The 20,502-nt window shown below is 56.2% G+C and overlaps 1 protein-coding gene across 8 annotated transcripts in view; it reads left to right on the top strand.

The window, feature by feature from the left end:
- The window catches only part of NCOR2 (nuclear receptor corepressor 2), a 183,484-nt gene that overhangs the window by 31,161 nt on the left and 131,821 nt on the right, over positions 1 to 20,502 (top strand). For all 8 annotated transcript variants that reach the window (XM_021698590.1, XM_021698586.1, XM_021698587.1 and 5 more), the window contains exons 2-4: positions 4,076 to 4,290; positions 12,755 to 12,882; positions 14,508 to 14,685. In XM_021698590.1, the coding sequence (XP_021554265.1) occupies positions 4,186 to 4,290; positions 12,755 to 12,882; positions 14,508 to 14,685 (411 nt within the window). In that variant the 5' untranslated portion in view covers positions 4,076 to 4,185. The remainder of the gene's footprint in view (positions 1 to 4,075; positions 4,291 to 12,754; positions 12,883 to 14,507; positions 14,686 to 20,502) is intronic.

Below are 20,502 nucleotides of genomic sequence, written 5' to 3'. Positions count from 1 at the left end.
AGCTTCCTTCTCCAGGCTCACAGTTTGCTGCTTGTCTGCCCCCGCTGCACCCTGCTGGAGCACCAAGACCCTTTGTGGCTGGGCCCTGCCTCATTCATTCACTTGGGGCTCAGCTCGCAGTGGGGACCCTGAAGTTTCTATAAATAAATGGGTGCCCACCGCCCTCTCCTGACTCCAGAGCCACCAGACCTGCAATGGTATCGGGGCTGCCGTGTCCTATACCCGCTGCAGGCTGGGTTCGTTTTCAGAACACCTTCCAGCCCAGCCCAGATCCGGGGTACCCTCCTGCCATCCCGTGGGGCTCCCTCATCCTCCCCTCCCCCTGTCTTTGATGAAGGAGTGTCCTTTTTCTTGTCGTTCACATTCAAACCTCGATGAAGTCAATGCTTAAATTTGTTTTTCCATTCACAATGTTATGCAAATACTACCTTTACCTAATTTTAACACATTTCCCTCACTTCGAGGCTGAGGCTCCAGCCTGGTGGTTGTTAGCAATCCCTGCCCACCCCCTGGCAGCCTCCAGTCTGTTTTCTGTCTCTATGGGTTTGCCTATTCCGGATACTTCCTGTAAGTGGACTCAGGCACAATCTGGCCCTTTGTGACCGGCTTCTTTCACTTAGTGTGATGTTTTCAAGGTTCATCCGTGGTGTGGCTTGTGTCAGTGGTTCATTTCTTTTTGTGATTAAATCATGTTCCACTATATGGATGGACCACAGTTTGTTTATCGATTCATCTGTTGATGGACTTTTGGGCTGTGTCCACCTTTTGGCTGTTGTGAATATTGCTGCTATGAACATTCGTATACATGTATTTGTTTGAGTCCCAGTTTTCTGTTCTTTTGGGTATGTGCCCAGGAGTGGAATTGCTGGGTCATTTGGTAATTCCATGTTTAACTTTTGGAGGAACCGCCAAAATGTTTTCCTAAAAAAAAAAAAAAAAAAAAAAAAATTTTTTTTTTTTTGAGCTGGCAATAAATGTGACTGAGGTTGGGAGGGATGGAAATTGGGTTTATTAAATAAGCTCGTGATGAATGAAGGAGGCACTCAGAGTCCTCTGGCTTTGGGGATCACATGCGTGTGAAGACGCTGGGCCAGGGGGCTGCTGGGGTGACCTGTTGATGGCTGAAGCCCCCCAAGCTTGGCGGTGGACACACTGTGAGTCTTGAGGGAGTGGGAGGCCAGCCAGAGCCTGGCTGAGGAGGGTGAGGAGGGTGAGGGATGCCGCCGAGGATTTTCCAGGGCTGGTTTGGAGAGATGTCACCTCCCTGGCTTCTGGAGCCCACGTGCACCACCCGCGTGAGCATCTGGCAGAGGCTTGCCTTCTCTAGTCGGCGTTCTGTTAGGCAAAGGAAGTCAGGAAAGCTGTGGGTAAATCAGACTTCTCTGCCGCCTTTTGCAGTGCAGAATCAAATAGCGATTTGGAAGTTGCCCGCGGTGCTCTTGGAGGAGGGGCAAGCAGTGTGAGCATCTCCCCCACCAAAGTGCTGGCCTCATCTCCTCGGAGAGAGGGGGTAACTGTTGAAAGCCCAGAGAGAGAGAGCAGACTAAAATGTGCGTCGCTGCATTGTACGACCGGACTCTGCTGGGCTTGGAGATGAACTGGAACAATGGGATTTGTGCAGCAGTGGCCAGACCTGCCCCTCTCCCAAGGCCAGTTTCCTGTGTCCTGTCTTCAGGACAGATGCCATGTTGCCCTTGGTGGGAACTGGCAGGGGCAGCTACTTCCCCCTGTCCACATCAGAGCATCACTGTCACTGGGCTGGAGCTACTCAGAGATGGTTCTAGTGATAGTGATGCGAGCAGCTCCTGTTAGCTGAGCAGGATGTGTTCCCATGCTCATAAAAATTACATCCTGTCGGCTGGGAAGAGCCCACGTGGGCAACTTCCTGAGGTGCTTGTAGGTGCATTGGTCCGTGACTCCTTTCTTCCCTGGGTGAGTCAGAACTTCTGGTGGCAAGCGACAGAAACCCAGGTTGGGCCGGCGAAGCAAAACACACAGGAACGTCTCAGCTCTGCTAAACGAATGAGCAGGCTTCGACTGCCTTCAGGCATGGCTGTCATCAGGACCCGACTGTGTGCTCTCCACCCTCAGCTCTGTCTTCCGGCTCCCTTGGGACCCTTTGGTGTCGTTGTCGGGCAGGCACCTGCCATGAGGTGACCCCAAAACTGCAGGCTTTCATCCTCCCGGCTTAGTCCCAAGCAGAGCGCCCCCCGTTTCTTCTTTCCGCCCCCCCCAGCAAAAGTCTCAAGACTGCTGCTCATTGGCCTAGGTTGGGTCACATGCCCATCCCTGAACCAGTCCCGGGCCCAGGGGATGCAGGAATCTGATTGGCCGGGCCAGGGTCACATGACCACCCCTGGAGCCCGGGGAGGGAGGATGGTGTCCGGAAAGGACTTGCCGAGTCTATAGCAGTGGAAGATCGGGGTGGGGAGTGGGACGCACTCAGGCCCCCAGGCAGGGGTCTCCTTCCTCCTCTGACCCCCGCGATCTCTGCCCTCCCTCCCAGCATTCTTTCACAGTAGACCCCCACCAGGCAGATCACCAGTGGAGGGTCCAAGCGTCCACACCCTTGGGGCACAGTCGTCAGCGGCAGGGCAGGGCGATGAGGGACACCGTGAGGTTACAGGGAGCTGGGGGTACGTTCTATTTACTGATGGCGGGAGATGCAGCTCCAGCCCGCCCCAGCGCGCAAGAACATCCAGGGGCCGGGCCTCTGCGCCATCTTGGCTGTTCCTCAGCTGGGGGATGGGGGCTGCACGTGGCGGGGCCGGAGGGACACCCCTTTTCTGAGTGGCTGTTGAGGGTGGAGTGTGGAGGAGGCCTGGGTCGTGCCCGCGGGCTCCCGCTCCGAGCTGGGGCGGTGGTAACCGTGGGCAGGCTGATGGAGAGGGAGAGGCGGATCCTAGGCAGGATGGAGGCCCCAGAGATTTCCGGGCAAAGGCAGCTTCTAAGGGCCTCCTCGCTCCCTTGACTTGAGTCCTTTCTTCTTCCTGAGCCTCAGCTTCCCCAGCTGTAAAGACATTGGACTGATGCTTGAGCTGCTTTCCAGCCTGGACACGGGTGGTTTCTCTCCCGCGGGAGGCACCGTTTACCTGCCTCCCGGCAGCCATTTGGGGCCCCGCTGGCTCTTGTCTGTGTCCTTAGCTGTTTTTGCACCGTCCAGTCTCCTCACTCCCAGCTCTGCTCCTGCACGGGGTCACGGGGAATCCCAGGCAGGCCCGCGGGGTCACACTGTGACCTTTGTCCTGCGGGAACTGACCCTGCCCACCGCGGCCCAGGACACTCATGTGTTCCTTACCCTGGCCATGCCTCTCAGGACAGGTCCCCAGCTGCCTGCCTGAAATGGGTGCTTTCGGAGAACTTTGCCCTGGTGACTCAGAAACCCGCAGAGGTCTTGGGGTGAGGTCAGGTGGGTCGACAGGGCTTGGGACCCTTTGGGGGGGATGGGGCAGTGCCCATAGAGTTGGGGTTCACAGAGTGAGGTCGGGTGGGCTGAAGAGGGCTTGGGACCCTTTGGGAGATGATGGAGGCAGTGGGCACAGAGTTGAGGTTCCATGGGGTGAGGTCAGGTGGGTCAGAGGGGCTTGGGACCCTTTGGGGAGGGGTGAAGCAGCACCCACAGAGTTGGGGTTCCACGGGGTGAGGTCGGGTGGGCTGAGGGGGCTTGGGAGCCATCTGGTGGGGGGCAGTGCTCCCAAAGTGGGGGTTCCATGGGGTGAGATCAGGTTGGCTGAGGGGGCTTGGGAGCTATCTGTTGGGGGGGCAGTGCCCCCAGAGCAGGGGTTCCTGTGCCTGCTGAGTGAGGGCCTTGGTTATGGGTGGGGAATGGCTTTCCCTGATGTGGCTCATGTGGCAGCTGTTGGTCTGGTCTGTGGCTCAGGGGTCCCTCAAATGCCAGTCGCATCTCCCACTGTCAGTGGGCAGGAAGCGCCCCAGCGGCATGGAGGAGGCTCAGGAGGACCTGTGTGCTTGCTCTTCCCCAGGGACCAAAAGAACGACCAGGGGGCCCCAGCAGGGTCCCTAGAGGGGCCATTGCCCTGTTGCTGATCTTGTTTCTTTTCTGGTTTTCTCTCAGGTGCCTGTGACAGGGCGGCCCACGAGCAGATGACAAGGACTGGCTTTTAACCTTGGTGGCCACTGAGAGGGAGATTATTGGGGCCCAGGAGCCCCTGGACGCTCACCGCCATGTCGGGATCCACGCAGCCTGTGGCGCAGACGTGGAGGGCCACTGAGCCCCGCTACCCGCCCCATGGCATTTCCTACCCTGTGCAGATAGCCCGGCCCCACACGGTAAGTAAAGGGTGTGTGTGTTCCCCGGGGTCGCCTTTGGGGCCTTCTTCTTTCACCAAGTCCCCACAAGGGCTGGTGTGTCTCCAACGGTGTCTGACCAGGGCTCACTGTGTCCCCCAAGGGGAAATGGGGTGCCACGGCAGAGACCACTGGCGTCTGGAACTTCTGGTGAAATCTCTTAGCTCCCACTTTAAAGCTGGGAAGATGGAGACTGGGGCCAGGTTGAGCTGGGATCTCTGTCTCTCAGAGTCAGCAGTGGAATTTGCGTACAAACATGGAGCACCTACTGAATACACTTTCCTGGCAGCCCAGCCTCCCCTGGACCCCTTCTTGCTTTACCAGGGGGGCCATCGCTGACAGCCCCTCGCCTCCCTGATCCTTGGCCCTGGAGCTCCTTCACTGTGGTGATGCTCGGGGCTCTGAGATGATGAAGCTCATGTCTCTGGAGCCCTGATTTGGGGATCCGGGGTGTTGGTTCTGCTCACCAGGGAGCCTCCCCGTCTCTCGGGGATAGCCTACCTGTGGGGAGGCAGAAGTGTTCTCACGTGCTGGCCTGCACACGTGTGTGTGCTCCATCAGCTCTCCTAAGCTGCACCCTGCTCTGTCCTTCCCCGTGCAGTGGCCCTATTTCCTGCCTTCACCTCTAGCTGCGTGGTGTGGTTGTAAGGATGGGCCTTTGGTTCTGCTTTGTTGGCATTTATTGGGTACCTACCGGGTACCATGTCCCTGGTGCTTGCCAGAGGGCTCTCAGGGTCTTGGGCCTCCCCGTTTGACCAGCTGGCAGTTCGGCGAGGGGATGTGGGGCCTTGCGGTCGTAGCTGGGGGAGAGGCTGACTCTCTTGGCCTCTGTGTGTGCATGCACACATGAATACTACTTAGCGTGGTTCCTCCTCATGAGGAGAGGAAGTGGCGGGGGAGGGCATTTCCATCAGCGTGTGAACCCACTGGCCCCGCACAAGGGTGTCCCAGACACAGCGGCCTCTTGAGGATTTGGGCCCCCCCGGATGCTTTTCAGAGCCAGCTGGGCTAATTGGGCACATTATGGAGTCCTGTTACGAGAACTTGCCCCCGCATAGAGTCTTCAGATTTTCACAAACAGCCCAACGAAAGAGCATCTTGTATTGTTATCCCATTTTGCAGATGAGGGGACTGAGGCCAGAAGATTAAAGCACGGGCCTCGGGTGAGATCACTGCTGGGAGACAGTCGGCTTCAGCTTCAGGGTTTTTTTTATTTTTTTAAGATTTTATTTATTTATTTGACAGAGAGAGACACAGCGAGAGAGGGAACACAAGCAGGGGGAATGGGAGAGGGAGAAGCAGGCTCCCCGCAGAGCAGGGAGCCTGATGTGGGACTCGATCCCAGGACCCTGGGATCGTGACCTGAGCCGAAGGCAGTCACGTAACCAACTGAGCCACCCAGGCGCCCAGCTTCAGGGTTCTGAGCCCCTGTCACGGATGCCTCTATTTATTGGGCGGCTGCTATGTGCCCAGGGCCAAGGAGTGTGCTCCTGGGGGTGAGTTATTATCATGTAGTGTTGTGATCTTTATTGTGATCACCAGCAACAACAGCAAAACCGTGGCCTCTCGTTTGCCGAGCACTACGGCGGGACAGACGTTCTGTTCAGAGCCTGCTGTGCAGACAGCTGCACGTGCGGTTCCAGATCACCCCGGAGTGGGTCTCGGGTGTTCTCTCTGTAGATGAGGAATGTGTGGTAGGTGAGGAAACAGGCCCAGTGGCTTGCCCCATCTGAGCCTCAATTTTTTATTCATAAAACGGGGTAAGAAGAGCATCTGTTTCCTAGATTCGCGTGGGGATTAAACGTAAGGAGGGCTGAGTGCTTATGGTGGCGCCTGGCACGCACTCTGCCCGATGCGTGCATTTGACGTTATCATTGCTTGTTATTGTCGCTGTTACTGCAGCTGCCGGGAGGGGCTCCCTCTCCTGAGGACCCCTGGCGGATGCCTCTGGCTTCTCTCTTATTTCTTGGCGCCCCGCCCTGCTGGTTCTCACCCCTCTCCCACCCCCTCCCCTGTGGTCTCTATAGCCCCTGCTTGCCGGCCTTCCTCCTGCCCTGCCCTTTGCCTCAGCTGGGCCCTCAGCTGGCCCTCTCCCAGTCGTTTGGGGTCACTGGCTGACCCATAACATCTCCTGTTCTTCCCCCGCTGGGCTGTCAGTGACGCAGGATGTGGCTGGACAGGACCCAGCTGTCACCACCCACTCCAGGCAGGAGGCTGAGCTCCAGGGATGAGTGGGGGTGAGCGGGAGTGAGCGGGGACCTGGGGCAGCTATGGGGTGGGGCGTTCCTGTCCTGTGTGTGGTGGCAGCCATGGGGCCCCAATCCCTAACCACCCTGTGCTAGGATGCCAGTCGCATCTCCCACCTAGCACCCTGCCTTGTGCTGGGGTGGCCCAGCCCTACTTGTCACCTGAAAGGCAGGAGAAAGAGTTCTGGGCACCCTGGGGATTGTGGGGGGTCTTGCTCTCCCGGGCATGTCTCCCGGCTGGAGCCACTTGCCCTTAGTTGGTGGGAGGTCAGCATTGGCTCTGTAATCTGGAGACTACCCGCCCCCCCGACTGCAGCCACATGCCCTCTAACCCCTTCCCATCAGCCCATTTTATAGGCAGGGTTTGGAGATGCTCCCTCTTTTTTGAGTCTAGAAGACAGAGAGTGGAAGAAAGGGGAGATCAAGACACAGGGAGGTAAATGTCCCATCCAAGAGCCAGGCAGGAGCCCAGTGTATGGGCTCCTAGCATAGTAGCTAAGGCAGGAAGTTGGGAGGAAGGGGAGGGGCCTAAGCCGGGGACCTGTGACCTTCCTGGGGCTCAGTCCTCTCCCACACACACTCCTAAAAGGTTACCTTCAACTGTGGCACCTCCTGGCTCCAGAGGCCTCTTTCAGTGTGCTCTGAAATTTCAGCTGCTTGGACGGCCAGTCCCCCCTGGAGTCCAGAACCTCCAGATGTGGCTTTGAATCTCTGTCCCTTCCAGCTTGCTGAGTGACACTGGGCTGCTCACTTAGGCCTGTGGGGCAACCTCAGTTTTCTTCTCTACAGTATGGAGTTGTGGGTCTGGGCCTCAGTGGAGGACGTTTGCAAGGTGCTCAGGGCAGTGTCTGCATGCAGTAAGCATTTGGTGGTCCTCTCTTTCCTCCTGGCAGGGTGACAGGAGCCCCAAGGAAGGCCTCTCTGCCTTTGGGGCTCCAGGACCCTGGACTCCGAGGGGCAGTGGGAATTGTCCCGTTGGCTGGCCCACCACCTGCAGGCTGCCTGCTGTGATGTGCGTGGCGTGAATGGAAGGCATGATTCCAGGCATGCTTGCAGGCAGAGGCCTGGACCCGAAGGCTGTGGGAAGCCCACCATTCCCCTGACCACTTTAGACATGCACTCAGCCTCCCTGAGTCAGGCACCAACTTCGGCATGGTGCACATTGCTCGTCGAAGGCCACCTGCTCTACCCTTGGAACCTCTCTGTCTCCTGCTCTCGCCACCTCTGTGGTCTTGGCTTCCCTCCCTCACAGAATCAGGACCCCACATCTTTCCCTGAGGGTCTTCCAGGATGGAGGGTCCCGACATCCCCTCCCTGCCTCACCTCTTATCAGGCTTTCTTTGGACTTCTCCTCCAAGTCCACTGGGACCATCTGAACTTCCCTGAGTTCTTGTAGTCCTTGTGCTGAAGGACTGTGTTAAAGTCAAAAGGTGCAAGGCCTGACATCCAGCAGTACTGCTTTCTGCTGTGTGGCCTTGGGCAAGTTACTTAACCTCTCTGTGCCTCAGTGTAGAAGGGTAGTTAAGAGCACAGGCTCTGGAGCCAGACTGCTTGCATTCATGTCCTGCCTTAATGATATCCTAGCTGTGGAATTTCAGACAAGTGGCTTTACCACCTCATGCCTCAGTTTCCCCATTATTTGAGCAAGATAATCATAGGATTCTGAGGTTCAGATTAGCTGAGATGGGCAGCGGCTTCGCGCAGTGCCTGGACAGAATTAGCACACGCTGATACCAAGTAATGATGGTGATGATTTCGATGATGACGCGTTATTGTGACAACAACACAGCATGAGTATTCTTTTCCACATTGTCTGTGGGCTCTTCCTCTAGAGGAGGGGTCAGCAAACCTTCTCTGCGGGTACTGCAGGCTCTTCAAGCCATTCGGTCTGTGTCACAGCTGCTCAGCTCTGCTGCCCTCGTGGCTTGAAAGCAGCCCGCCAGGATGCAGAGGGATGGCTGAGAGCCAAGCCTGCCTTTGGCCTTGGGCCCCGTTTCTGACTCCTGCCCTGGATCGGTGCTTGTCAAACTCTTCGCGGGAAGGATCCACCCGTCTGACTTGCCGTTTGCCCCCGCTTGTCCATGGGCTTACTGCACGTGCCCCCGCTCTCGGATGCGCACCCTGGTTGTGCCCGAGGTTGGCAGCGTGCATGTGGGCTGTTGTACCAATGCACATGTCTTCTGTGTCCACCTCGTCACAGGCCCGCAGCGTTGTGGGCCTCACGTGGGGCAGCACTGCCCTGGCTGAAGGTCAGGGACCCAGGAGCCTGCCTGGGCCAGAGGAGGATGCGGACACACGTAGGCAGCTGGGGGCGGGGGGTGGGGTACTGGAGCTTTGCCCATGTCCCGAGTGCTGCCTGCGCTTTCTAACCCTCAGCTGTGTGGCCCTTCCTGCATCTCGGTTCTCAGGGCTTGGGGATGGCCCGAGGGGCGGTGGGGGGGGCGGTGTTTGGCCCCCTGAGGAGCCCTCTTGGGAGCCCCCACGCTGGGAGCTTTACTCATTCATTTAGTACTTATTAGGCACCTCATGTGCTGGTACTTTCGTAGGCCCTGGGAACGGAGCTGTGAGCAAACCAGAAGTATCCCTGCCTTGGGAAGCTGGTGTTCTCCTGGGGGAACAAAGAGCAGGGAAGGAGGAGGGAGAGAGTGGCTGAGGTTGCAGGGGTCCTAATTGAAGTTAGGCCTAGGGAGGGAGACCTCACTGATAAGCTGACATTGGAGTCAAAACCTGGAGAGAACTAGAGGGCCAGGCATGGGGAAATGTGGGTTAAGAATGTTCCAGGCAGAGGGAATAGCGCGTGCAAAGGCCCTGAGGTGGGAGCTGTCTTGATCGTAGCCCCCACTCCTCCAGGAGGGACCCATGAATCCTTTCCCTGCCACATATAGCTCCAGATGTTTCCTCAACCCCTTCTGGGGTGAGAAGCCTTATCCCAGGGGCCAGTGAGGAGCACCCCTCCTCCTAGCACAGCGGCAAAGAAAATCTTCCAGCCCCTCCTTCAAACATCTCCCAGAATCCCGACCCAGTTTGGATTTGATCCGAGGCTCAGATGCCCCAGCCCCTCTGTCCTTGTGGCCCCGCAGGATCTAGGCAGGGACGTGCCAGATGGGGTTCCCTCCTGGGTAAATTGCTTTTCCAGCCCCATGTCACCTTCCCGGCAAGTTTTAGGGGCATAATTTATCAGCAAGCCCCAATTTCAGTGTCAGGCACTGTGGCTGGGTAGAAGCCAGCAGAGGTGGGTAGGGGTCTCACCTGGAGACATTTTTCCTCCCCTGATTTTCTGAGCAGCAGCTCTGGAAGCACATGGTGAGAGCAGGGCAGGCCTCTTCTCCCCAGGTCTGGTTTGCTGCCGTCGCCAGGTGGGGTTGGTTCAGGATTGGCCCCCTGCTCCTCCCTGCCCCTCAGCAGGAAGCCAGCTTGGCCCAGTCTTGTGTCTCAGAACCTCCCCTCCCTGCTGTGTGACCTGGGCAAGTCACTTGACTTCTCTGTACCTGATTTCTCATGTTTGTGTGGGACTGTGCAAGATACCCACCTCATGGCGTTGCTGTTAGGGATTAAATTAATTAGTATGCTTAAAACTTTCAGCGGCAGGTGGACACAAGCAATTTATGAATGTTAGGTACTATTATTACTTTGTTAACTCATGTAGAGTTGTGACGCTCTGAGATGTGGCTGGGAAGCTTGTAGACCAAGTGCCTGATGTATTCAGTCTCATGTGATCACAGTGAGCCCACCTTGGGTCAGTTTCTTTCTTGGGGTCTCCTCAATTCTTGCCTTCCTGTGGAACTTTGAGACACACTTGGGGGTCTGTGGGCTCAGCCCTGGAGACCAGCTTCAGGCCCTGGGGTGGAGTTTAATGAGGACCCTGCAGAAATGGTCCCTGAGATGCTCCTTGGAGGGACTTTGCAGGCAGGCATATCCCGCTTATCTCCTAAACTGGGAAACTGAGGCCAGAAAGGTCGTGAAGTGCCTCTCTGCCTCCCCCCCCCACCATTGGGGGCCCCATGGGCCTCTTCCCGCCTCCGTTGGCAGTTGTTGGCACTATCTCACTGCGGCCCTCTCCTCAGGGATTGGATTGTCTGTCTCTCTGCCGCTTTGCTCATTTTGCTTTTGTGTGGAAGAGCTGGGTGGAGAAAATCTTCCTCCTGGCAGACTGCAAAGCCTGCTGATTCCTTCTCACACCTCTGTGTGTGCGTGCCAGATCTTTGCCTGGCAGCCTTGCCAGCGTGATCCCAGAGGCCTGCACCCCCTCCCTCGAGGCCTTTCTTCCTCCTCCTCCTTCCCGCCCGCCACCCCGCATGAGCACCTGGTGCCTTGTGCTAGACGTCCTCACAGGGCACTGGGAAGGCCGAGCCCTTCTCTGCCTTCTGGAAGCTGCCCTTCACCTTGGGGTCAATCCTTTGGAGAGTTGGGGGGGCGGTGAGTGGTAGGAGGCACAGAGGCCTCCTTCCTGGTCAGGCACCCACGTCAAAGATGAGGAAACCAAGTCTCAGAGGGTTTGAGTGTCAGACAGCCCCCTCAAGCCATGCAACTTTACCCCACGTTGGGCTTCCTCACTGTTTCCAGCCTCTGAAGTTGATGGGGCCCCTGTTCGTTCCATTTACTCATCTGCTCTTGCCAGCATCTTACATGCTTGGTTTGGAGGGTCTGAAACATATGTTCCCAGCACACCTGCCTGGTATCATCTGATTCTCTTTGCAGAAATAACCGCTTAAAAAAAAAAAAAAAGACAACAGAAGAATGACTAGATTTTTATGGAAAAATGGGAGAATTAAGAGAAATGCCAAGAAGAAAATAAGTCACTCCCGGTGCTGTTCTTCCCAGACCTCACCTGTGTCAGACATCACTAATTGACTGCCACACACAGTAGAACTGAGTGTTCTAGTCAGACAGAGCTAGTCGATTTGGGTTGGTACAGTGTGAAGCCAGTCCTGTTTTCTCTTTTGAAAGACTTGTTTCTATCCTTTTTTAATTTTTAAAAAAAATTTATTTATTTATTAGAGCACGAGTTGGAGGGGCAGAGGGAGAGGGAGAGGGGAGAATCTCAAGTAGACTCCCCGCTGAGTGCGGGGTCCCTCACGGGGCTTGATTTCAGGACCCTGAGATCATGACCTGAGCCAAAATCAGGAGCTGAACACTTAGCCGACAGAGCCATCCAGGTGCTCCTCTATCCTTTTTATTTTATTTTATTTTATTTTTTTAAAGATTTTATTTATTTATTCATGAGAGACAGAGAGAGAGAGAGAGAGGCAGAGGGAGAAGCAGACTTCCTGTGGAGCAGGGAGCCCGATGCGGGACTCGATCCCAGGACTCCAGGATCATGACCTGAGCCAAAGGCAGACGCTCAACCATCTGAGCCACCCAGGCGCCCTCTCTATCCTTTTTATAAAAAACCTTTTTTTAAAAAATTTTTTTCATTTATTTATTTGAGAGAGAGAGAGAGATAGCACAGAGGGAGAATGAGAGGGAGAAGCAGGCTTCCCACCAAGCAGGGAGCCCGTTGCGGGGCTCGATCCCAGGACCCTGAGATCATGACCTGAGCCGAAGGCAGATGCCCAACCGACGGAGCCACCCAGGCGCCCCTATAAAAAAACCTTTTAATGTGCTTCAAATCAGAGTGTAGCTAATAATCAGGGTACATCTCCTTTGTTCATGTTTAGGTTTTACGCAGAGGGTCACGGACAGTAGGGGCATTTTCCTGAAGAAGGAGGGTTTTGCCTGCAGTTTATCCTTCTGACTTTGATCCGTGCTTCTGTATGTGATACACCGACCAGACCAGGGAATCCCAGGCTGGCCTTGTCTTGGAAGCTGGCCTTGAGCCTCCCAGGCCGTCGCTGCCAGTGCCGTCTCGCGCACATGCCCTGGTCCCTTAGTGCCTGGTTGGCCGACGCGTGGGCTGTGGCTTTTCCAGCTGTGTGCGGACACGGGGACTCGGCTGTCTCCTTTGGAAAGAGGGTGTAACCGCAGAGCTCTGGGTGCCGGGGTGGTGGGGAGTGAGGGACCCAGGCCGTGCCCCACCGGGTGCAGGTCAGCTGGCGATCGGCCCCGGGCACGCCCTCTGGCCACACTGGGCCTCCTGAGTGTGGCCCGTGGCCCGGCGCAGAAGCGAGCACTGGGCAGGGAGCATGTGATTCTGTCCCCTGTGCCCGCGACTGTGGAGTGGGCTGGCTTCACTCACTCACTTCCTGGGCCTCTCGCTGCAGGATGTCGGGCTGCTCGAGTACCAGCACCACCCCCGTGACTACACCCCACACCTGTCGCCTGGCTCCATCATCCAGCCCCAGAGGAGGAGGCCCTCCCTGCTGTCTGAATTCCAGCCTGGGAATGAAAGGTGAGCGGAGGCCTGCGTGTCGCCTGGCTCGGAGTGGCGGCCTCATTTCTCTTGTCGGGACCGGAGGCCTGTGCTGGAGTGGGAGCTGGTAGGGTGTGAAACGGGGGGTGGTTGGGCTGTGCACTCACCCTTGTCCTGGTGCAGCTGTGACTTGGGGTGCAGATGGCGATGGGCACGGGAGAGCCACGGGGCCCTCTGACGTCCCACCACGGGCCTTCAGTGGTCTCTGGGCGTGTGCCTAGGCAGGACTGGTTGACCACCAAGATGTGGGGGAGCAGGCCTGGGGTGCAGGTTGTGAGGGACATGTCCGCACCAGGGTGCACACGGGGAGCCCCCTTCCTTCCCTCTCTTTGTCCTCCCCTTTTCTCTGAGGCCTTTTCTGTCCCTCAGCTACCAGACGAGGTGTCTGCCCGTTTGCTGGTGTGTGCCTGTTGCTGGGCCGGCTTGGGTCTCCTTCAGTCCAGGTGGGAGGGAGGGAGCCAGTGCAGCAGGATGGGGACCCCAGTGAGGGGAGGACTGAGGTCAGAGGAGGGCCCCAAGATGCCAGAGCTCATAATAGCACTAATTGCTAGGAGTCCTGACGTCGGACACGTGCTGGCCCATTCTAGGCTCTAGGCACACGGTGGGGATCCAGGTAGATGGCCCTGCCTGCCGGGAGCCTACAGTCTAGCAGGGGAGATGCACCACAAACACTACACAAGATGACTCCAGAAGGAGGCACGTGACCTATGGGGTGGGGTAGGTATTACCTCTCTGGCTGGGGTAGCCAGGAAAGGCCTCTCAGAGGAGGGGCGCTTATCCAGTATGTCGCTGGCCATTTAGAGAGCTGGGTAAAGGCACTCCAGGCAGAGGGAATAGCACATGCAAAGGTCCAGAGATGAGAATGTGCTTGGGGTGTTCAGGGAGGGCTTGAACTTGAAAAGCATTTCAGCAGACGCAGTGTTTAGGCTGTTTGGTAAAGAGCAGTAGTTGGAGGTGGAGTCTGGGAGTCCTGGCTCTGCTGCGTGTGCTCAGACAAGGCATGGCTTCTCTGGGCCAGTTTTGTCCTCTGCAAACTGGGGAGCCAGTTAAGGAGAGCCAATGGGGAGTGAGTAGGCTGGACAGCTCCCATCTCTGCCCCGGGCAGCCTGGCCGAGTTGGGATGGAGGCAAGGCCAGATTGAGCAGCCAGAGCGCCGTGGTTGGCTAGTGATGTCTGCCCTGGGTGGGTGATGCGCAGATAACATTACGTGTGTTATCATCTGTGTTGGACCCACAAGGCTCTTTGGATTTGGCTGTGCCCATGAATCAGCTGGGGTTCTTGTTTCAATGCAGAGTCTGACTCAGTAGGTCTGGGGTGGGACTCCAGACTCTGCATCTGTAACCAGCTCCAGGTGGGGCTGATGCTGCTGGTGTGGGCCACGCTTGGTGATGAGGGAGTGGGGAATCACCAGTACATTCTCTTCCTGTAAACACAGTTAGTGAGCATTTACTCGCAGGGAGACAAGTCTGTGATTAAGTCCTGCCTCGCCGCGTGCCCTTCCATAGGTGGGCACTTCTCTCTCAGGGTCCAAGTGGGGGTGGTGCGCAGCAGGTGCTCAGCGGGAGGGCAGTAGATGTGATGCCCCGTGTCCTTGCCTCCTGTAGGTCCCAGGAGCTTCACCTGCGACCTGAGTCTCACTCATACCTGCCGGAGCTGGGCAAGTCAGAGATAGAGTTCATTGAGAGCAAGCGCCCTCGCCTGGAGCTGCTGCCTGACCCCCTGCTGCGGCCCTCACCCCTGCTGGCGGCGGGCCAGCCCGGGGGCTCTGAGGACCTGTCCAAGGTAAGGCCTGGCCCCAGACGGGAACTCCAGAGGATCTGGGTTTTCTTCTGTGATCAGACTGGGCGCAAGGTGAGGGGTGGGCGTGCCGGGCTGGGGCACAGCTTGGGCAAGAGGCTGGGAGGTGGGACTGAGTGCAGGGTGTACCAAGGCTGGGCAGAGGCTGGGCCTGGGCTGAGGTTGGCTCCGCCGACCGCTCCTTGGCTGGAGGGGCACCACATCTACCTGGGTGTGTCCAGCCTGCAGGGCCACCATGCAGCCCTGCCCTAGAGAGCTCTTTCACTTGACTCCTCTTTAGAACGGAAAGTGGAGCTGAGATGGTGGGGGGGAGAATGTGCATAGCTTAAGTGCCTACGGCATGCTCTCATGGGAAGTTCTGCTCTTTCAGTAAATCTCAGGGTAGTTGAGGCTGGACGCTTCTTCGGTGTCCATTTTACACAGAGGAAGCTGACGCAGAGGTGCTGATGGAGGGATCCCAGCCAGCCCCCCAGCTGTCCCTGAAGCTGTTTTACTGTCAGTGCCTGGGATGGGACAGGAACTGTGGTCAGGTGACATGCTCATCCTTGGCCGGCTGAGTGATGGATGTTACCTCTGCCCGTGCTGAATGTTTCCGTTCGGGTTCTTCACAACCGTGGGGACACATGTTAGCTCATTAATAGCCTCCCAGCTGTGGGGTGAGGTCAGTGCTCATCTTACTGCAGCCCTGGTAGGAGTGGGAGCCAGGCCAGGTGATGGAAGTGGCCCACTTGGGCCTGCTGGGTCCTCTTCTCTGCCTGATGCTGGATAGGATTGAATGGTGGATTTCTGGCCAAGGCAGGTCCTTTACTGGGGGGCTGGCACAGAAGGGGTGTTCCCATGGTTGTGGTGGTGATGGTAAGTTAACGTTAAGTGAGCCTGCCAGGCAGTGTGCCAAGTGTGAGCATCATTCCGTTGCATCTTCCTCGCCCTGTGAAGTATGATCACAGATCGTACTTCTTATGGAGGGGCCCCAGCCTGAGGGAGAAAGCCACTCGCCCACGGTCGCTGGGAAGTGGGCACCGAAGGCCAGGCAGCCTGGGTCTACGGCCCACCCCGCCCACCAGGCTGTCCTGCCATGGGCTTCCCCTCTGGTCCGCCTATCGGGCCGTCTGCCTCCCTCCTCCCAGTGCCTGCCGTCCCCCCATTGGCACCTGAGTCTGTGCCTCCCGCTTGCTTCCTCACTGCTCAGTTTCCTGGGAGGGTTGTTGCCGTTAAGAAAGCTGTTTCCCTAGGTGGGTCTTGGACGAGAGGCGAGTGGCATATGTGTGAAGGGACGTAGGGCCACAGGGAGCTTTGATTTCCTCCCTAGGGACTGGAGCCCCAAGTGGGTTGTGCCCCCTGCTTCTGTCCAGTTCTGCCAAGAACAGGCCGACAGTTGTCTCTGGCCAGCCCCCATCAGGCCTCTGCTGCCCACCCAGACCGGCCTCTGGAATAGTGGCTCAGAGCCTACAGGCTGGGTTCTTCTGAGGGTCTCTGTGCCTTGCAGTGGCTCTGTGATCCTCTGCTTGTCCCTCTTCTTGCAGCTCCCTGGGAAGCCTTAGTCTTTGTGTCCGTTTCTGTCTCTGTGTCTCTGTCTTCTCTTCCTGGACCCTGGGGCTCAGGAGAGTAATGGGCCCAGCTTTGGGGCCTGCCTGGACCAAATACTGTAATTGCTCCAGGCCGCTTGCTAATAAGAATATTTGGAAAGTTTGAGCAGATTTTGGGCAAGGGAAGAAGCCAGGGGAGAACACAACTCTGAAAGTGTTCAGATGTTTTTTGCGTCTGCTTTGTGGAATTCAGCTGGATGCATGAGACAGGAATTCAGTGGGATTTTTTTTTCAGCCCTTCCCTGCCCCCCAACACCAGCTGTGTTTCTTTTTCGTATAAAAATGTTCTGTTTTATACTGCTTCCCTGCCCTTGAAGCCTCTGGAGTTTTGTGGTATCAGGCTTCCTTTGGAATTCATCAGACTTTGTTTTAGGTGACTTTAGAGTCATCACACACAGAACCATTTCTGAAAGTCCCTTTGTCTGTTGGGCCTCTGTTGGCTGAAAGGGACAGAAAACCCATGTCAGACTAACTTAAGAATGAGTCCTGGCTCATATAACTGGAATCCAGGGTTTGTTGACTTCAGGCACAGCTTGATCCAGGTGCCATGATGTCACCAGGTCCGTCTCTTGGGTCTGCCATCTTCTGCGTGGTCTTGGTGTGTTAACAAGAAGGCAGTTTGTGACTCCAGGCCTTCCTCCTCCCATGTTCAAGGCCATCATAAACGGAGAGCTTTCCCTCCATCTCCACATTTCCAGTCATAGCTGTTTCCCTCCTTGCCTGCGCTTGTGGGCCTTGTCCGTCCTGGAACCCCTCACTGTGACTCCCTGAGGCCGGCCCTGCCCCTTCCTGAAGCTGGGACCAGGGGGACCGACCCGGCCACAGGGCTTTTGCTACTTCTGTGTCTTTAAATTTGCACAATGAGTTTTCTCTTCTGTGTTGGCCTGAATTTTACACCAAGGGCATTTGATGGGGAAAATGGTGCCAATTGCAACCTGGCGACCGACTGAGTATGGGTTTGTTGTTTTGCTCCTGTGGCTTTGGGCTGAAGTGAAGGCCAGCAGCCATCGGGAGAACCATCTGGAGGCCCAGTAGCCAGGCTCCCTTGGTCCCATTCCTGGAAAACTCCCTTACGAAGAAAGCTTTCTTTGCCCCTGGGTGTGCATCCTCCTTTTCAGTCGAGGTGAAATTCACATAACCTGAAATTAACTGTGAAAGCGAACAGTTCAGTGGCATTTAGTACCTTCCCAGTGCTGGCCCTGAGAGACCCCACACCCATTAGCAGTCACTCCTCATTCCTTCCTCCCCAGACCCTGGCAGCCACCAGTCTGCTTTCTGTCTTTTTGGATTTGCCTGTTCTGGATGTTTCCTATAAATGGAATCCTGTAAAATGTGGCCTTTTCTGTCTGGCTTCTTTCGCTCAGCATCACGCTCTTAAGGTTCATCCACGTTTTGGCATAGATCAGGGCTTTTCATTCCTTTTTATGGCTGAATCACTTTCCATTATATGATGATCCACATTTTATTTGTTCAGCCATGGATGGACCCACTTGTGCATTTTTGGTGGGAATAAAAGCTAAGCCTGAACCTCAAGTGACAAGAACCCATCGAAGAAGATGGGTCTTACCCATCAAGAAGTTAAGGAAAGGTTTCCAGCAACTTTTCCAGTGGTTCCCAGTAGTTGCCAATTGCTTCATCTAAGCCTTGCACCGACCCTGCCAGCTTTGGGATGGAATTTCTTTTTGCTAGTTTTGCTTTTGAGAACTATTCCTGCATTGGGGTTCTGTTTATCTTCCTTCTTGGTCCTGGTGGTAGATCGGAGAGGGGAGGGGAGATGTTTCTTACAGCAGATAATGCTCCTGGGCTCCTGGACCCACTTCACCTGCCACCTTTTGTCTCAGAACCCTGAGAAATGACTCAGTCTGCAGGGAGAGACCAGCCAGGTGCCCTGGATGCGTGGAGGAAAGGGCACATCTCAGGCTGGGGCAGAGGGCGTGGGAAGACAAGTCTGATTTCAGCTGGTCCAGAGGTGGAGTCGGGTATTGTGGGCGGAGGGGATGGCTTGTGCAAAGGCTCTCGGGTTCTAGAGCACGTGAGCTGATTCGGGTTTAGTGTGTGTGGGGTCAGGTGCACATGGCACCCGAGTCCACCAGCTTGGCCCTCGTGTTTGGGAGTAGTTAGGGTCCCAAGCCCACTGAGTGTTTTTCTAGGGAATTTTTCTTCTACACAGTTTTGCCACTAATTTCAGGGGGTCCTGGGCTCTGGAGGAGATCTTGCTCTTGCTTTTTTGCCTAGCCATGCAGTTCTTTGGGATGAATCAGTGCATGGTCTGGACCCTGTTTCTGCTGTGGGACACCTTGCAGCCTGGTCTCATGGTCTGCCCACCTCTGCAGAGTCTGATTGGGGCCCGGCCTTACCCTCTTGTGCCCTCCACGCCAGGGTTCCATTGCATCGTGGCTGGTAAGCTCAGGCATGTCACTGAATCTTACTGGGTCTTATTTTCTTCATCAGGGAAATGGGAAAAACAGTATTCCTCCTTCGCAGGGTATTTGTGACAGTTACCTGAGTTAAGACTTGGGAATTGCAAAGGGCAGAGGTTGGCAAGCTTGGCAAGCTCCCAACTTAGTGCTCAGCCTGTTTTTGTGAATAAAGTTTTATTGGCCGTGCTCATTCATTTGTGTCTGTCTGTGGCTGCTTTCCCAAGACAGTGGTGGGTGAGTAGGTGGACGGAGTCCAAAATGCAAACCTGAAATGTTTTGCCACCTGGCCTTTGCTGCCCTCTGGCTTAGAGCCTTGCTGGGCATGTGCCTCCACGTTCCCAGTTTCCTCGTCTGTGCAGTGGGGACAAAGTGGCAGCCCCCTGTAGGCTGCTGTGGGAGTCTGGTTGATAGGGTATGCTGAGGACGGGGTTGGACCGAGTGAGGAGGTTTGACTTCTGGGGCCTCCCTGCGGACACGGCCTGAGCAGTGTGGGAGCCAGGTGGTTGAGGGACTTGGGGCCTCTTCTGCATTTCCCCTGAGTGTTCTTCTTTTTTTTTTTTTTAAAGATTTTATTTATTTATATGAGAGAGAGAGAGTACGAGCAAGGGCAGAGGCAGAGGGAGAAGCAGGCTCCCCGCTGAGCAGGGAGCCCAATGCAGGATCCATCCCAGGACCCCAGGATCATGACCTGAGCCGAAGACAGACGCTTCACCTACTGAGCCCCCAGGTGTCCCTCCTTTGAGTGTTCTGAGCGTGGAAAGCCTAAGTCCCGATGTCAGCTCTCCCCACATCTCAGAGGGAAACGATGAGGCCAGAAGGCGGACCCAATGACAACCTGAGAACCTCGGGCCACGTGGGCCTTGTGAGGGTCTGGGGGGGGAGGGGTGGACGCACAATGGCACAGCCTCTGATAGTGCTGAGATGGGGAGCGCTTGGCAGCCCCTGGGGCTGCAGTTGTCCTGGGGAATAATGTGTCCTCTGTCCTCCGGGTGCAGCTGCCGTGGGGGCGGGGAGGCGGTGGCCTGGAGCTCCTTCCCGGGCCTCCTCTGCCAGCAGCTGTCCATGGCCTGGAGGACGCCTCGGGCGTGGGCTGGGTTCTGCCTGGGCTGGCCACCAGGCCTGGAGCCTGGGTTTGGGGACAGGCAATCCCAGCCCCCGCTTAGGAGGCACTTACAGTGTGCCAGGCTCTGAGCTGAGCTCTTTGTACACGTTGGCTCATTCCAGCCTCACAGCAACCTGGGAGGTGGGGATCGTCCCATCGTACAGATGAGGAAGCCGAGGCAGGGAATGAGTCCCTGACGTGCTTGTGGTCATAGTGCTGGGAGGTGGCCGAGTGGCCTGGGATCTGAACCTGGGGCGTGAGTGCTCCAGAGGCAAGGACTAGGTTTTGTTTTGTTTTGTTTTTTTAACCTCCTCCTCCCCAGGGTGCTCCCGGGAGGGCTTGGGTGCTCAATAAACCTCAACTGGAATGAAAGTGTCGACGCATAGCCCAATGAAGGATTCCCTTGTGTGTTTAACCAGATTTTGAAAACAGCTTTATTACACAAAGAATAACCCTCAAAGAAGGAAAAATACGGGTCCATAAAAAGAAGAAAGTGAAAGCCTCTCCCCCACTGTCCGTAGCTACTTGCGCCTCTCTGGCTTGTTCTCATAATTCTCCCGTTTACAAAACCAGGCCTGCACTCTGTATGATAGTCTGTAACTTGCCGATTCAGACAGAGTGCTGTGAACAGATGTTCACGGAGGGTCCGCTAAGGCCAGGCCTTGGGGGCTGGGACATGGGGGTCTCGGTGCTT

Source organism: Neomonachus schauinslandi, chromosome 14 (genome assembly GCF_002201575.2).
Source record: "Neomonachus schauinslandi chromosome 14, ASM220157v2, whole genome shotgun sequence".
Classification (NCBI taxonomy): Eukaryota; Metazoa; Chordata; class Mammalia; order Carnivora; family Phocidae; genus Neomonachus; species Neomonachus schauinslandi.
Note: the sequence above shows the minus strand (reverse complement) of the source record. Positions and strands in the feature narration are given on the sequence as shown.